This window comes from Sinohyriopsis cumingii, unplaced genomic scaffold (genome assembly GCF_028554795.1).
Source record: "Sinohyriopsis cumingii isolate HCF-2022 unplaced genomic scaffold, ASM2855479v2 utg001397l, whole genome shotgun sequence".
NCBI classification, from domain to species: Eukaryota; Metazoa; Mollusca; class Bivalvia; order Unionida; family Unionidae; genus Sinohyriopsis; species Sinohyriopsis cumingii.
In genome coordinates, this window is record NW_028315993.1 from 1,418,086 (window position 1) to 1,436,519 (window position 18,434).

Below are 18,434 nucleotides of genomic sequence, written 5' to 3' on the forward strand. Positions count from 1 at the left end.
GACAGAGACATCATAGTACAATGTGTTTAACCATGGGATATTTGCCCATACAGTGAGACAATTGTGGTGATTTCAAAGGTATGGTCTGACATCCTCTATTGGTGTTACTTTAACAACTTTAAAAAGACGTGTGTATAACTCACAATGCACACACACACACACACACAAAGACACACACATAAACACCTATATATATATATCTATCCATATATATAATGAGTCCCCTCAAAACTAACTTCAGTATACCAGAATCACCTCAACATCACTTCATTTTTAGTCCTGAATTTTTCCTTGTTTAATATTGTCATATGTTTTGCCAGTAACCAATCCCATTAGCTTGAACACCAAACAAATTTCGATCCCAAATGTCATCTTTACTCTTAAAAATACCCCATAAAACTACAGCTAAGATGACATTTGGACATATATTTAGCTACTAAATTCCTGACTCAAGCTGGAACAGATTGATTACAATTAACAGTACCATCAGTTATCTGCTCAATGAAACAAAAACAAAGAAACTATCATAAGGGCATGCATGGTTAAAGCAGTAAATGACAGGAGTGCTGACACTGATGAAGGCTAATGATAGTCTAAAGTCCTTTGCACCATATATATATAAGGTTGATTACATTTAAGGCTGATTACATTTAAGGTTCATTACATTTAAGGCTGATTTGCTAATAAAACTAACAATCCTATTCCAACATGAATAGTTTGTTAGCTGAGCTGAACCAACATCAGCAGCCAATTCATACTTACCATGAAAGCTGCCATTCCCACAAGCCAGAAAGATGGTATGCATCTTCCAACATCCAAAAGATACTAATTTCGAAGTAAGCAAAGCAAATATCCACAATGAGTCTATCACTAAGTCAACATGTTACACATTATCTTAAATGTATAAGATAAATTATTTCATATATATCACCAAATTAAGTGTATACCAAAATAAATATTTTGAGAGTTTGGAATATATATTAAGTCATACATTATATGAATGTTACTTAAGTAGACATCATGTCAAGGGGGTAAACATGAGCTAGAAGCAAACTGAAAACAATAAAATAGGTCAAATGCAAAGATACGTCCAAAATGAACAGCGGCTCGTTTAAACAAGGATACATCCAAAATGAACACTGGGTCATATAAAGACATCAAGTACAAGCACTGAGTTATGCAAACACACTGATACATCAAGACTGAACATTGGGCCATATGAACACACTACTACATCAAGAGTCAACACTGTATCACATAAACTCATGGACACATCAATAATGAACAATGGGTCATATAAACACATTGATACATGTAAAATGAACACCAGGCCATGGAACACACTGATACATCAAGATTTAATACTGGTTCACGTAAACAAACTGATACATCAAGATTGAACACTGGGTCATATAAACATAATGTTACGTCAATATTGACCAATGGGCCTTCTAACACACTGATACATAAATAATCAACACTGGGTCATATAGACACATAGATGCACCAATATTGAACAATGGGTCTTCTAACACACTGATACATCAAGAATGAACACTGGGTCATATGAATACACTGAAACATCAAGAACGAATTCTGGGTCATATGAACACATTGACATATCAAGAATGAACACAGGGTCATATAAACATTGATGCATCTATAATGAACACTGGGTCACAAAGCCACACTGAGACATCTAGAATGAACCCTGGGTCATATAAATAATGACATATCAAGAATGAACACTCAGTCATTTAAACACACCGATATATCAAGAATGAACACTGGGTCACATAACCACACTGAGACATCTAGAATGAACCCTGGGTCAAATAAACACTGACATATCAAAAATATACACTGGTTCATATAAACACCGATATATCAAGAATGAACACTGGGTCATATAAACACTGACATATCAAGAATGATCAATGGGTCATATAAACATTGATAAATCTAGAATAAGCACTGGGTCATATAACACACTGACACATCAAGAATGAACACTGGGTCACATAACCACACAGATACATCTAGAATGAGCACTGGGTCATATAAACACTGACATCAAGACTGAAAACTGGGTCATGTAAACACTGATATATCAAGAATGAATACTGTGTCATATAACACATTGATACATCAAGAATGAACACTGGGTCATATAAACACACTGGTTCGGTACCATGCAAACTGAACTGTTTGAGGAAAAATATATACATGTAAATTTATCAAGCATGACAAGCACGGACTCTGATAGTACGTATTTTTGATAACTGTCGAAAAATGTTGATTATTCCAATGACAAAAATGTAAAAAAAAAATAAGCAAGGTGGCTGGAATGCCCATCACATAGGAATTTTTTTATACCTACAATTGTCCACATACTGTGATATTATTACATGCGCTGAGCCAAATCCAACACTAATAATCTATTCGATATTCAGCACATTTTGATGGCAATTACTGGTGTGAAACCAGACCAGTACACTATAGTCATGAACGGTGTTGGTGTGAGACCCCTACAGGACATCACAACTTCAATATATTTCAGTTTGTTAAAGAATCTTGAAACAAAGTTTTTTTTTAACAACACAAAATGCTGACAATAATTGGTTACAAAGCCCCAGACATAAACTATGTCTACCCTACTAAGTCTAGAAACAACCAAAATTACTTGATTTATGATCAAGTTTTATGTAAAATATTTCCTAAGCAGAAACGGTACCAAAAACGTCACTGCAGACAAATTAACAACATAGGTCTAAATAGTCCCAACATTGTGTAAACTACAATGAAATCTATAATGAACCGACAGTAAGCACTATATCGACACATATAGCCTATTTAAATGCCGGAACGTTACTCTGATATATGAGATAAGAAGGAAATATGTTTTCAATTCAACAAAACAAAATATATGTTGATAAGAAAAATGATGGCTATTGAGCATAAGCTTGTGACATGGGGAATATACTGGGTCTATATTCTTTCTCGTTCTGTGACATGGGAAACATAATGTGTCTGTCTTCTTTCTAGTTCTGTGACATGGGGAACAGACAGGGTCTGTATTATTTCTAGTTTGATACATTCTAAAACTTTCCATCTGAGGTGGGGAAACAATGAAGCAATGCCACAGCGGCATGTAATGAAGTACTGATTTCAAAATCAACACTCCATCGGCAATTGAAACAGCTAACATATATTTTGGTATCTTTGATTCCCGGAGTCATTTTTACAAAAAAACCTAGAGGCGAAATCTTACCATAAGCTGTTGCAGTAAAGACAGCTTGTATCCGTGTCTAAGCAGACATGATCCCATCCAACACATTAATCAATATTTGCTATTGGATGAAACTTAAAGCAACTGGCCAAGATTACCATATAGTTTGTATGGCACTGAGATAAAATGGTGAGATTATCTTTTGAAACAGTTGATTCAGAACCTACCCCAACTTTGCTTATGTTGATAGTGTTGAACCCCTTTTTAACCCTCAAAAGGTAAAACACATAATTCCTCTGGAAATTACATTTAGTATGCCTATCCTTCAGACAAGAATTATCTATATTTATGTTTTACAGAAATGAATTTCCTATAGTTATTATGTCCATTCTCAGTTCAAACCTTTGCCCTGGATATGGGGTAAGAAAATAAAAATACTTATGTTTACAGAGACAAAACAATCCCATCCGTACCTGAAGTAAAGGATTGTGCCAATGTCATGGAGGAATCGAAGAAATAAATCTAGTTCATCTGCTGCTATCTGAACAGCTCCGGCCTTGTTCAAGTCTTCCAACAAAGTCAATGGAATCACCTGTAGACACAAAATATACATACGATTTAGTTTCCTCGAGTTAAATGTTTCTTATTCATTTCATTTAATGCGATTATCTCCTTCAATTAGTAACTGGGCATCTTACCAATTGTAGGTATAGAATAACAAAAACCAAAACAAAACATTACCCATGTCCAATTCCTCAGTTAACTTCCGTCACATGGAATATTGTCTTTCTTTGACTTAGACTGAGCCTGAAAGAACATCATAACAGGGAGTGAGGAGGGAATTGGGAAGTAAGATCAGACATGCGATATCAAACTAGAATTATTTGGGCAAATGCTGCATTTGACAGCCTGGTGAGAGAAAAGTTGCCAAAGTGAATCTGCCCATTGTTGTCAGTAGGGTTCTTTGCTGTACGCTTGAAGATAGCCTGACAAAATTGACAGATGAGTGCCTTCACTCTGATGCAACATAGAGTGAAATGATGAGAAGGTGGACGGAAACTGCCAAACATGTGGCTTATATGAATAATATAACTGATGTACATGGATACATTGAAATAATTGTTTATACCTTCTTTCACTTGAAAGGGTGGGGACCACAGATCACCAATGCATAATGTAAAATAGAATCGGAAACAATCCCACACACCTAGCTGTAAATTAAGAGTTTCGCTAGCACTGAGCTTTCCCCAGATGTCTTGATCTGAACACTATTTGCACTGCCCGTCATTTATCAAGGTGGGGTCAAACCAAATTATTTAAAGAAAAATCAGTGTCACACTATGACGCTTGATGATCATGTTTATTACCAAACATAGCTGCACACGGTTGAACATGGGATGCCGAAAGGTATGTGTGGAAAGCTGTATGGGTATATGTTGCCATGCTCATAGATTTCTGACATACCTTGTTGAAAATGTGGAGTCAATGGTACTTGGAAGTGTTACGGAAGCAGGACGATGGCAAGAGGCTAAAAAAACAAAACAACAGGGAAGTAGTTTAACAAGGTTACTTTTGAGAGTGTCTGTGGACAGATCTCACCTGTCGTTATCCTTTCCAACTCCACTAACGTTCTGTATTATTTGTGTGTGTGTGTCCGTACATATGAAGCCACTTAGATATTTATATTGGTAGTCAGTTAGAGTTAACTAAATGGCTGCAAGTACCCTATCATGCCATTCATTCTCTTTGGTAGCTTCCTTCAGCAGCGATAAGAACGTTATTGCTAATAAAGGAAGTTATTCCCAACAAAGGCAAAGGCAGTAACCATCTTGTGCTTTTATGCTCGCCAGAAAAATGCAGTTTCATTAGCAAATATTGTGTCCAATGGGAAAAAGTAGTGGTTCTAACTGCCTTTAAGTTAGCTGCATCCTCAAAACTGAGATGACAGATTGCATTTTCAGCGGCCATTTCATGATACATGTATAGCCCATTTCAATACTGCTGAACACATGGAGATTTCCAATGTTTTTGGCATATGGTGTCAAAGGTATCTTTTCTTTTTGGGCTTCGAAAAGAGAGCTACAACAGGAGCGAATGGCAGGTTTTATTATGAAAGCGGTTCAGCTGCCGTCTAATAGAAGAAGGCAGTTCCTCAATCTGTATTTCAAGAAATTTTATTTTATCCGACATTTTACCAGTGTTGGTGAATGATATTATATGTCGACAAGGCCTGCAGCAGACAACACTTTGATGCCCCACAGAACGTAAGGTAGTATTGGCCTTTGCACACTATCTCAACTGGAACCACAGGAACAGTGGTATGCGTGATGGCACTCTCTTTTACTGTTCCAGCTGTGATTATTGTTGCGTAATAGCAATGAGTCCATATTTAATGAGGCACTGATTTTATTAGGTTGACTAGCTTTTTACCAGATTTAAAACTATGCAAGAGCCACATCACCTTCATCATGCAAGATGGTGACCTCCCTAAAGTTAGAACTTCTCTAGATCCAACCTGGGAATGGAAGGTGACTTCCAGGATAAAGAGGAAGAATCAGGTTCCTTCTTTCTGGCTCAATAGCAATGGTGACGTTCAACTGTTCATGCATACATATGCATGCTGAATTGGTTGGTGGTTTTGTCCCAAGCAACCATTTTATGATAGTATCTGCATAAATCTTGAAAATTATTCCAAAATACTGAAAGAAAGCTATAATTAATCAAAGCAACCATTATGGAATGGAACACAGGTAAATACAATCAGTGTGATGACTAGGGAAAATGTCAAATATGGTGAAAAAGGTTATAGTTGACAACATAAATGTCAAAGATGCACATGACATAACAAATGGCAAAAGACAAATGGGATGATGAAAATGTTGAGATAAATGAGAACTACACAATAGCAGGCAGAAAAGCTTTTAAAATGTCCACAGATTGTATATTTTGCTCCTTGAAATTACAAGCAACAAGAGATTATACAATTTTATGATACGATTTTGTAGATAACTTTTAAATTACCATCACACTGAACCTGTCTCCTCTCTCTCTAATTAGGCATAATACCAATGGACAATGTTGATAAATGCTTAATGTTGAGCTGAAATGGTGTAGGTCAGTTAATCGTGAAACCCATGTCACAGTAACGTCACCATAGAAAAGATCGCAAGGAAAATCATTTTTGCAGTAACAATAGCTTTTTAATTCTTGTCCATACACCATAACAACATTTGGCGGTTAATAATGTAAAACATGTCCACATGGAACTTTTATAAAGAAAATAATTAAGAAATACATACACTGTTCTTTCTGGTGCAAAAATATGTCAAAATTGACTGCAACGCAGCACTATATACATTATGTGTATTTGTATTTACACTGTTTATATCAAGTGGCTGTTGGTCAAATGTGCTGTGGTTTTTAATGTCAAAAAATCCAAAAAGTTAAAAAGTGTTTTAAAGCTGAAACACTACCCCAATAGCCTGAAACTATCAACAAGGGTTATGTGCTTATAACTATGATAAAGCGCATTAGATGTTGAAGTTGACTGTTCCTTAATGCCACTTTAAATACTGAGGACGCACGAGGCTGCTGACATTAACTGACATGGATGGGTATTAATCACCTGTCACTTGAATTAGGACTCCAGTGCTCTAACGAATGAGTTACCATAGCACAGAGTAACATTAAACATGGTTTTATATTTACTAGATTGCATAACATCATGCAAAACTATATTCAGGATTGATGGCCAATGGAAGAACAGCATAAATACTATATGTCAATATGACTATCACAGTAAGAAAAGAAATTATTTGTACATTATCATGCCTGTGAATGCTTACTTTGATTCCAACATCTTTCAGCTTCATCAGCTCTTGTTCCAGAGGAAGCCACCGTGCGGGTATCTCCTCCCCCCAGTATGGCTGATGAAATGCCACCTCAACAATTTTCCTCTTCAAATCCTCCAATTTGCGGTCTAAAATAGTGTTGTCAATGGCAAAGTCCTCATCAACTAAGTGAAGCCTTGTAGGTTTGTCTCTTAAATAAGAACGGATCTCTCTGAAGTACTTTGCACACAGTTCATAACGATAGCTCTGAAATAAGAAAGATAATTTTCAGTCCATTACGTTTCTCCTTGAATACTTACCGATCAGGTTAACATTATGGAAATAAGCCCTCCTACCTCCTGAATCCAGTCCTCCCAAAGGCAAAGATTCTTCTGTTGTGCGTTTATTACATAGAAAAAAGGAAATAACTCTTGCACATTACCTTCCCTTGTTACCAACCCGTGGTGGTAGTTTTCAGCTGAGCAAAACATCATGAATGTGATGCTCATATTGAAGGAGACGAGGGGAAGGTATTAAACATATGTGATCGGGCAGGTGTTCTAGGAGAAACAAATAAATGTGCTTTCTCCTTCAAATAAGAACTAACATTTGGAGAAGATGTAATAGGTGGAGAGAATGTTGAGCATCATACAAACACATCAATCAATCTCTAAGAGAAGAAGATTGGATTGCCCACTCTCTTAAATAGCAAGCTGCCCAAATGAATGCAACATGGTTAAATCTGGAAAGACGAAATACTAAGATATTCTTTCCACATACGATTTCCAGGTGTATCTTATAAAAGCTGCACAGGGTGCCCAGTCAATGGTTGTGGTGATGACAGTTGAGTCACGCTGCTACTTGTGCGACTGAGGCTAGGTCTACCTGTTCCAGAATGTGTTGTGGAGACAAGTCTTATAGATACATCTCTAGAAGTTTGAATCTGCATGCCAATTGATGGCCTCTATACTATCTTTGATGGACATACGACATTCAAGGCAACTGCTTGAAGAGACTGCTTTTCTCTGATGAGCAGAGCTCTTCATGAGACAGCTCAGTTCCAGTGATGTGACATTACCTCAATCATGATGGACTGAGGGTTTTTCTAGGTCCAATTGAACGAAAGAAGCATCGTTGAGCTCCAAAATCGGGCTCAATCCACCTCAAATAAAATTTGAGCACTTGTAACAGGCCTGTTTGGAAGTCTCTTGGGTTGTGTCAGTAGAAGACAGAGGTCGTATGATGAGTTGCCGAGCAATCTCAATGAAAATGAAGGTAGGCTAAGGCAACATATAGGGCATGTAGTTTACTGACTCTGCATGTCAAAGCTAATACCATCAAGAAATGGGATGTGCATGAAAGGAGCTTCAGCATGGTCCTGAATTAACCAGTGAATGATTTAGACTTATGTAAGTCAAAGTTGGACAACAAGTGAGATAGGTCATGGTTACAACCAAGATCCTTCTGACATGATAATATAACATGTCCAATGGGATGTAAAACCGGCCATTAATTTTACTCGGAACTAATATTAACTCTTAGAGCAGTCAAATAAAACAAGTCAGCTACTTTTGGGACAGCCACACTGGAAATAACGATGTTTTATTTTTACCATGCACTAATACCTGACAACATTCAGTTTACCATAATGAGCCTTTAAAGTGGAAGGTCTTTTAGGCTGTGCAATCTTTTCTATGACTGAAGGGTTGAATTGTTTCTAATACACGGTTTTCCAGACAAGAGCTAGGCATGAAGACGCAGACTGCCTGGACAAAGATAAAACACGTTGCCTCATGACTGTTTCCTGGTAGATATGTCATTAGAGTGAGAAGATTGTTGATCCAGGATTTGTCCCAGTGGAGAGAAGTAATCATAATCAATATGAACGTCTGCACCTCAAGATCATTGTGGGGAGATTGGCAAAAGTCAACATACCACTTCAAATTAAGACATTTTGGAAATAAGATCGTTGGGGATGGGGGTGCAAGACAAAGGCAAACATATCCTCCCAACAGAGAGAAAGAGCGTAAATGGACCAAACCTCGATATCTTGCACTGGATATATGAAGGTGGACTATTTGTGATTATACCTGGATGCAAAAGGATCGATCATGGGATGCCCCCATAGGGGTTGTCCATAAAGGAAATCCGCAGATAATACATGTTTTACTACCCAACTCTCCCTTGTACACCTTTGTATGCATGTGGCTTACCCACTCCCCGTACGTCCGGACCTAGCATTATACACTGCTCTATGGTCCGGTAGTGTAATAGCTGGTGCTCTCAAAATACAACCCTCACTGATGTCATCACAACATGTAGCTCAAAACAAAACAACAAAAAATAAACAGAAAGTTCTTTCTTAAAAAGTCTTTATTTAGAACTTACAACTAAAGTTGTCATCTCAAAGAAACCTAAATTTGACGGACTGTCACTCTCTTACTCCACTTCAACTAATACAGACTGTAGCTAGTCAAATAAGTTGTGAACAATTGGCAGACCATCATCACTACTTTCAGTTGCGGAAGTTGATGATGCAGTTGACAGAATAGCGCTAACAGATTCAGGCTCCACAGCGCCTATGTCTGCCACCTCAGCTTGTGTGCTCACTGTTGCCTGCCTGTGAATACGGTCATCATTGACTGAGAGGGAAAGTACAGGCCACACTGATTACAAACGAGCTTCTCAAGATCAGCAGTCGCCGACGGACAGTATAAATCAAATGTCATCCTCAGGAAGTCGTGTGAAGGATGCAGATGTAAAAGAGCCAGTCGTTGATAAAGGATCGAAGCGTTCCACTGTTGTTGACAACTGGTACATAGGTAATCCCTTTATATGTGATGTAGTTTGGAACAGGTGGAGGTAAAACTCATCCAGGAAACATATCACTGTAGTTATTGCGACGCTGACAACAGCAGGATTCAATGTTGCACTTCACAATCTGCAAGCAATAATGCGACTGTTTAATGTGACGACTTGACCACTCATCTGAAGTTGGATTGATATCCAGTTTTCCTGCATCACATGATACAAAAGATGCTACCACACCAAATCCATCAATAACCGTTGAGCTCCAGATTTCTGCCAACACTTTACCGCCTTCTGGAAATTGGCCCTTTCCAACTCTCACATGTCTTGCCATTGCTGTCCAAATGAGATCCATGATGACTGTAAGGCAGAATCAATCCTGATAGGTCGCATGACAGAGTAGCTATGCGTCGTTCGACGGTGTTGTAGGCAGAGTGCCCTGGCGCATGGCAAGCAACGAAAATTGCATGCAGGTTGTTTCAGTGGAAGGCTTAATAGGCTGCGGCTAGTGTTTTCAGAAATCGAGGATTCTCATCCGGACTGCCATCTGCTGTTATGACCACAATCGGCTTCACTGATCCATTACTACACATAAAAGGCTGAAAAGCAGGAAGTTGTTTGAGTTCTTCAAAATCATCAGCGTGTGTCATTGCTGTGCTACTGCCATGGTTCCCACTATGAAGATAGCAGTTGGCCCTGAATACGATACAGCCCCTGGTTTTATAACACATGCAGCATAGACTGATTGTGGCGTTCAGCTATGACCCAATCGTGATTTGGCAGCTGCATACGATACTCCATGTGCATCAGAATTGGCGCCTGCTTATTTGCATCCAGTAGCATATTGGGATACGTTCCTTGTCATCTTGGCTCAAGAACAAAGCAGTGTTCTCCCACAGCGACAGCGAGATCTTTCAAGTAGCAGATTGTAGCTGAGGCAAAATGAACATTCACATGATTGCACCTTTCACTGTTTGCTGCCTTAAGCAGCATAACAGGCACTGATGGTCATGCGACGCTTACCTTCAGCCGTCGCTGAATTACACAAATCTTTCCAGGAAAAAGAATTATTTCTTTTGAAATCCAAACGATCTGTAGAAAATTACAACACAAAAATCTGACTACAACACAAGAACACAACTTGATGCTAAGTGTAAAAGCCAGAAAACAGATCTCTCTCTCTAAAACAAAGGTTATATAGTATTCTAAGACGCAGTTTCGAAATTCCCCAAATTGCCAAATCAAAAGAGGGGTCACGTGATCGTGTTTGCATATAACAAAGATCACGTACACATAATATATCCTTCATTAGACCAATGATTGTACTTTGAGGATAAAATTTCAAAAAATTGTTTACTTCTTAACCCATGTAATCCCATAATGACCTTGACAACAACCAATCATTTTAAAATAAAAACAGTACTTATTCACGTGGCTGCTACTAATCTTGAATCAAGGTCAGAATCCAGGTCAACACCTGGTGTTTATGAAAGAATGATTAATGTCAACCGATTTTCTGGAAAAATATCATGTCCAGAGAATAAATTTACATTATAATAGCATATAATATAATAAAATATTTAAAACTGACAAACAATTCAATTAAAATAAATATGAATTCAATCTGATATACGTAACAATATTCTTAAATAATATGTAGTATTAGCCGGAAAAAATATAAATATTAAAATGTTTATTAAACTGTGTGTTGTCTATGTCACTGATTAACAAACAAGGCAGCTGGAGTCGATGCTTTCAGATATACTGTGCGAAGCAGCATTGGCTATTGCAGCCAGCCACCTGCTTCAAGGCCAACACATTCATATATACCCACCATGTTGGCCAATTCTGCGCGTCGGGTAATTCTGCGCAACGATATGTCATTACTGTAAACATTGGATCACGTGTTATTTTGGTTCAAAAATCCATTTTGTATCAAGAAACAACGATCGTGCTTTAATCAAGGACAGTGATATTCTAAATGTCAACATGTAGACCCACTCCATGGCCTTCTTGAACCTGTAACCCAGAACATCCAATTTGCTATGCAGCCTTTACAATCATAAAAATAATTACATTATTCAAAATATGGAAATGTAAATCTTATAAAAATTCTGAATCTTAATCCAAGTTTCTCATTTTGCAAGAAGTTGTCCCACACGTACAAAATTGTCTGCTACCCATCGCATAAACTTGCCGCTAGAACGAAATTCCAGGGCGTACAGTTTGTTTCTAAATTCTTTAGTAATTTTTCCCCATAAACAAGACGTTGTAATCACATTACATCCTATTCAATGTTGTCTCTATTCCATATATTAGCTTATTTTTTATATCAAATATTGAATTTTTTACAGGATCGGTTTAGTTGTTTAATAGTTCTTGCCATTATTGGCATTGATACGTTGAATTTTGTAAAACTACCTTTAACACTGACCTATTTAATCAACTGAAGTGCTGAAAGAAACAGTCCAAAGTAATATATTTCATGTATATAGCCGGATATATAAACATTACATGTTTTCAAAGCTGTGCGCGTAATAGGTCGACCTTTCGTGAGTAATGAAAACATGAGGTTGGTATCCGGTGTGCCCAAATTAATATTAGTATGAATAGATTATTCAGGTGACAATTGCCACTTTTGAAATGGTAGGCATCACAATATTTTCTTTTCGTCAATTGGTCGAATTCGGTATGCATTTTGCTTCAATATTGGAGACGGAAACTTAAGTGCGCAGAAATGCTTGACAGCATTGTATTCTGTGGCACAAATCGTACGAAAAAATTAACAAATGATTTATACTTAGTGATCACCCATTAATGATGTCCGCAAAACATACTGGAATACATGTAGTAACCCTATAGCAGCTGATCAACAGAGAATATCATAACATAAAATACTAGCTTCCGAAGGTCGCAAGGTCCGTTACACCTGTCCCCTTGTAAGCAGTTGTCCCCAATTAAACAAACCTCCCTCGCCCATCTTTGCGGACGTCCTTTATGGAAAACCCAAAATTGGCAAATCCTATGAAAGACTGGCCGATGGAAGGATATTCTGTGTGGAGAACCTCTCCTATCCTTGACAGAAAAGCAGCAAACAGTTTGAGTCTGCTGGGAATATGTCCGATGTGGATGTCGATGTTGAGCTGCGTTCACAAACAGCTGAAGGTCCAGAGCATAATGTAGAACTGGGGTTATTTGGTACAGCATTATTTGAGATAGTGTGTCACCACCACTGAGTTGCCTGACATGGACAGGACGAACTTATTCTGAAGACCGTAACTTCAACAATGAAAAGCTAAGGACAGATTTCATCTCCAAGAGATTGATGAGCAGACCTGTGTCATTCAGACCCCACTGTCACTGTTAGAGTCAAAGTCAAGTCACTGATGGGTAATCCTGTAGTGATCCAACTTTTCTTGTGCCACTGGTCTAGGAATGATACTATCTCACTCGTTACCATAATCCTTTACTCGAGGGACATCTTTGAAACAGGAAGGTCATTTAAAAGGGCGCATGTAGAGGTGATAATATTCGCTTCTGGTTCAAACAATTCTCGGAGTTGCAGAAATATGATAAAAGTGATCCATTTCGTGGTGGAAATTGATTCTGTTTGGAAGGTATGGACAAAGATCGGATTTCCTAAATGATCAGAAAACACTGATGACACAAAAGGGAATGATAATATTTTATACTTTGACAAGAATGGAACTGATCATATATTTTGTGGAGAATGTCGTACGCCATTGCGGGTGTAGATAAAATCATACGGAACATGGATATGACAAAGTAGAGTAGTTGCATAAAGATCCAATGACTTATATTTAAGTCAGTAGAGGTCGCGAAATGCTAGGTGTATGAACTGTAAGAATGTAAGTAAAGACGGATGAAAGGGAATATAAGATTATGTGTCAGTCAGATAGAGGGATGAGGCAAACTCATTTAGACAGATGGAGTGGTGAACTGATCTTATCATGTCATCTTAAATGCTCGTCCTGTGTAGAACAAAAACTTGGAGTAAAGCACCAGATATTGTGGCTTCTGAACAAATTCCACTGCCCGATTCTCAATATAAATTGGGAACGGTTGCTGAAAAGATCCTTAACTGAATCTGGAAATGTGCACTTGGAATACATGAGACATGAGGCATGATATTGTCGATGGCTTTGAATTCTTACATTGGGTATACTTAATCATCACAGCAAATATGGAATGACAAAGTAAATACAAACAAAATGCATAGTTAAATGCATTGAGAATGCCAGAGACAACCTCTACATCATGGGTAATAAATAGTGTTAGCAAACACGAACTTAAACATGTTCTTTTACAATGTAGCCATGTTGAGCCATGCAACGATATACTGCAGAAGCTACGTCTACACAGCTATGCAAATTTGTATACTTGTGATCGAAATATAAAACTAATGTATACCACCTTTAGAATAATCTTTAATACATCCAAAAGTAACAAAATCCGCAGTGGATAGGATGAAAAGTAGCACAAATTTTAAAAGGATGTTGGGAGGCTTAATTAAAAATGTTGCCAGTTCACAGCAAAAGCTTAAAACTAGTGCCAACTGTTAAAGACAACGGGAGGTAAAGGGCAAGAGTCATTGCCCTTTGTCTACATAATATAGACAGAAAAGACGAACTTGCGTCTTTGGGAGGGCTGGATTCAGAAGGTAATAGGAGTTATATTCCTAGCGTTAATGTGTTCGTGGAATGTATACAAAGGTGAAGGAGATAGTGACAAAGTGTGTTACCTAATAGGGTAAAGTACTTAAAGCTTTTAAAGATTATACGCTGTACTAAATCCAATTATTATTTGTATTAATAGTATTAGTAGTAGGATGCTCAACATGGTTCACGATATAGTAAATTATGTAATCAACTGAATACGTTTAATGCTCGAATTTTTAAAGACCTGGTTAAATGCACCTCAATCCCAATTTAATTTCTCCCTATTTAAGGCTATTGACTATTTTTTGGTTTTCTTGCAATGTTTGTAAGATTTCTTGTTTGTTTAGTGTTAACTTGGTAAAAATGAATATTTTACAGTGATCGTGGTATGCATGTATTACACAAGTGAAGACAAGAAAGTAGTTTATAGTGGCAATTGTGTCAAAGAAAGTGACAGTTTAAAAGTAAAGGAATATTTATAAGAAAGCAGAATGTAATGCCAATGATGGAACTTACAATGTCATTTTTTGAAAACATACGGAAACATCAAAATGTATGGGACATTAAATACACAGAAGAAACGCGGAATGAATACAACTCATTTCCTTAATTTAGGATACGTTTGCTCGATGGAGACCACTCTGCTGTCCTAGTTGTTAGAACATCTGTTTTGGATGGGGGAGTTTGCGGGTTCAAACCCCGGCCAAGTCATAACTAAGACATATACGAATGGTACTAACAGCTACTTGCTTAGCATTAGGAGGTCAGTGTTGGGATTGGTCTGCCTTGTGTCAGGGTAATGTGACTTGGTGGACATCCTGCTACATGTCTGTGGCATTATGCCCCAGTGCTAAACATTACTATAAACTGCCACACTGTAAATATCGTAATAATATGTGGAAAATCAAAATCACACACACACATACTGGTATGGAAACAAGCAGAACGTTAAACAGGCGTGGATAAAGAGGCAGAACGAAACCGAATGCAAAATATTCACGATCAAGGGCTCACGGTACCCGAATAACACAATAAAAATACCACAAAAAAGTAATGTCAACCATTCACAGTTTCTGTTTGTCACCCTTACAAACTCTTATCTAATTTGAAAGTGTTCCACTCTGCCATTTTAAATCGTAAACACTACTCATTCATCTTGCAATACTTATTAATTAATTCATCTATCAGTGATTAACATGTCACTATTATAGGTATCATTATCATCCACCGAATTGAATCATGTCATAGATATGATCATTAATTTTGGAAAATGCGTAATGAAAATCCAGCTTTATTGAAATTCAAAGATTTTTTAAAACGAATATTCAATTCCAAGGCATTTTAAAATTCGCAACATAAGTTGATATTTTACAAGTGTCCAAGACCTTGGAACATCATCATGGAATCCAATGCCCAGAACAGAACAAAATGATATGCAGGAGGGCAATTCAGGCATAGTTCATACCCCAATCCCAAACATTAATCAATTGTTACATAGCCTCCAGCAGCCAATGTAAAACATATTAAGTAGAAGAAAAATAACTTGAGACTACAACGGCATCATTTTTAGAATATAATTTGTTATCAAAGAATCTGACTTTAGACATAGTAATCTAATATTTAAAATCTTAATCTTAACTTTTAATTTGAATCATAGGACTAGTATTTTGCAGACGTACTCTGAAACATCTGCTCCTCATAATGCATCCCCAATTTGCATTACTCTGTGTACAATAGTATGCTCATAGCTTGATATGCGGTCATGAAGTAAATGCGTTAGGACTATGGGTCCTGAAATATGTAGTATAAAGTAAATGCGTTAGAACACTGGGTCCTGAAATAGCGGCCATGAAGTAAATGTGTTATGACTCTGGGTCCTGAAATATGTTGCATATATTAAATGTGTTAGGACTCTGGGCCTTGAAATAGCGGCCATGAAGTAAATGTGTTAGGACTTTGGGTCCTGAAATAGCATAAAGGAAGTAAAACCAATAATTTAAGAATAATTCAACAAACAATGCATTTCCCGATAACACAAAGTTAAAACACTATATATTTCATGTATTGATCATTCCAAATAATCATAAGTGTCCTATCACAATGTCAAGTAATATGGTATGTTCTGAATGACTTCTGTCTTGAATTCGCTGATATATCACTGATGTAATCCAAGATGTATTTTAAAGTATGCACAAGGTCCAAGTAATGAATTAACCCAAAGCAATGAGCACTTTAGTAATTCCATGAATGATTAAAACAAATAAGTTCTGTCTTATTATTTCCTCTTTCGGCAACACAAAAAACTCAACAGATTCCCAAAGCTGTGTCAACAAAAATGGAATAACTTCGTTACCAACAATTATGTACACACCTCACCTGACCTATGGCCTAATGTAATGTTATACATTCTAACATGAAAAACAGCCTAACTGTAAACAAGACTAGGCCTTCAACTCAAATATTATGAAACATCCAGCTTACAACATAAATCTGCAGAAGATATGAAATCTTAGCTTAATCCTGTAAAAGTAAAATATATATGGCAATGACCTTTTGTGGCAGCAATGTTGTATGAATAAAGAATTATTAATGTAATGATAAATCATGAGCTAAATGCAAACAATTAACAGAAGCCATGAGGGGAGTTAAACTAATTTAAATATTTTAACATTCACATGGTTCTATTGCATAGCTTGCCCCTTTCATGAGAGACATTATCCTTGCTTGGTTGATGAGAACTTGCCTCCCACTGAGTGACATTCCAGGAGATTGTTGAATTTGACCCTATGACCCAGAGCATTGACCAATGATTATAATCCTATTTCAAGGTCATAATCCATTAGTGGGACATATGTATCATGGGAGGAGGTGACCTGGCAATAGTAACAGGTGATTATTATATCATTAAAATTAGAAAAGTGGCGGGCATGCAAAGTTGATTCCCTTTCCTAATCTGATGCCTGAAAACCAACTAACAGTACCCAGCTGGGTTCTCAGAGCATGATACTCCTCCTTGAAGGGTTGGTGTGACTCATTCTCAGTCCTATGGAAATGGAAAGGATTTGCTCCTCCTCACATAGGATCCAACTCATTCTCTAACATATAGGAGTGAAAAGGGTGATGCTTCCCTGTCACAAGTACTGTGGTTCATTCTCTGCCTGTTCATTTCCTCCTTTGAGAGGGACCCCATGAGTCTTATGTTTCTCTAATGCTAGTGGTGACACCTAAATGGACACCCATCTATCCTTTCATCATCTGAGATATCGTGTGATTGTATATTTTTATCTATATTTATAGATCTTTTAAATTTCCAAGTGCAGTAATTGAATAGCAGTATAAAGCAGCATGAAAATATTTCATTCTTTTAAAGGTAGCTATTTCCTAGAATATGTAAAATTGCAGCAAAACAGTGCATTAGGACTGTCGCACAAGACCAGACAAACTAAAGCACAAACAAAATATAAAAGCTGACAAACAACATAATGAGGTACATGAAAAAATAACATAATGAAAAAGCCCAACAATCAATGTTGGATAGTAACCGAAAATCAAATATTCAAATAGATATTTCATGAAATGTTACCAATGGAACTGTGAAGAAACAACAATCAGGAAATGGAGAAAAGGAGTATAAAATACCAGCGAAGGAAAACAAATTACATCAAAAATGACATTACAGCTGGCATTAAAATACAGGAAATGAACAGCTTAGCGTCAAAAAAGATAATTTAATCCAAATGTGTAAAATAGTGAAAAAGATTGTCAATAGATTTGCACAAGAAAAGAAAATGTCATACCATTTTTTTTAAGATTAGCAATAGCTAATAAGTTATCATATATAGATGGAATACTGTTTTAAACAGCTAACATCTACATAACGTTTGAGTC

The 18,434-nt window shown here is 37.1% G+C and overlaps 1 protein-coding gene across 1 annotated transcript in view; it reads right to left on the reverse strand.

Moving 5' to 3' along the window:
• LOC149772535 (uncharacterized) overlaps positions 1–18,434 on the reverse strand; it is a 132,801-nt gene that overhangs the window by 67,014 nt on the left and 47,353 nt on the right. Inside the window, exons 10-11 of the mRNA XM_089947643.1 lie at positions 7,075–7,326; positions 3,703–3,821 (exon numbers count right to left, since the gene is read on the reverse strand). Coding sequence (XP_089803769.1) covers positions 3,703–3,821; positions 7,075–7,326 — 371 coding nt within the window. The remainder of the gene's footprint in view (positions 1–3,702; positions 3,822–7,074; positions 7,327–18,434) is intronic.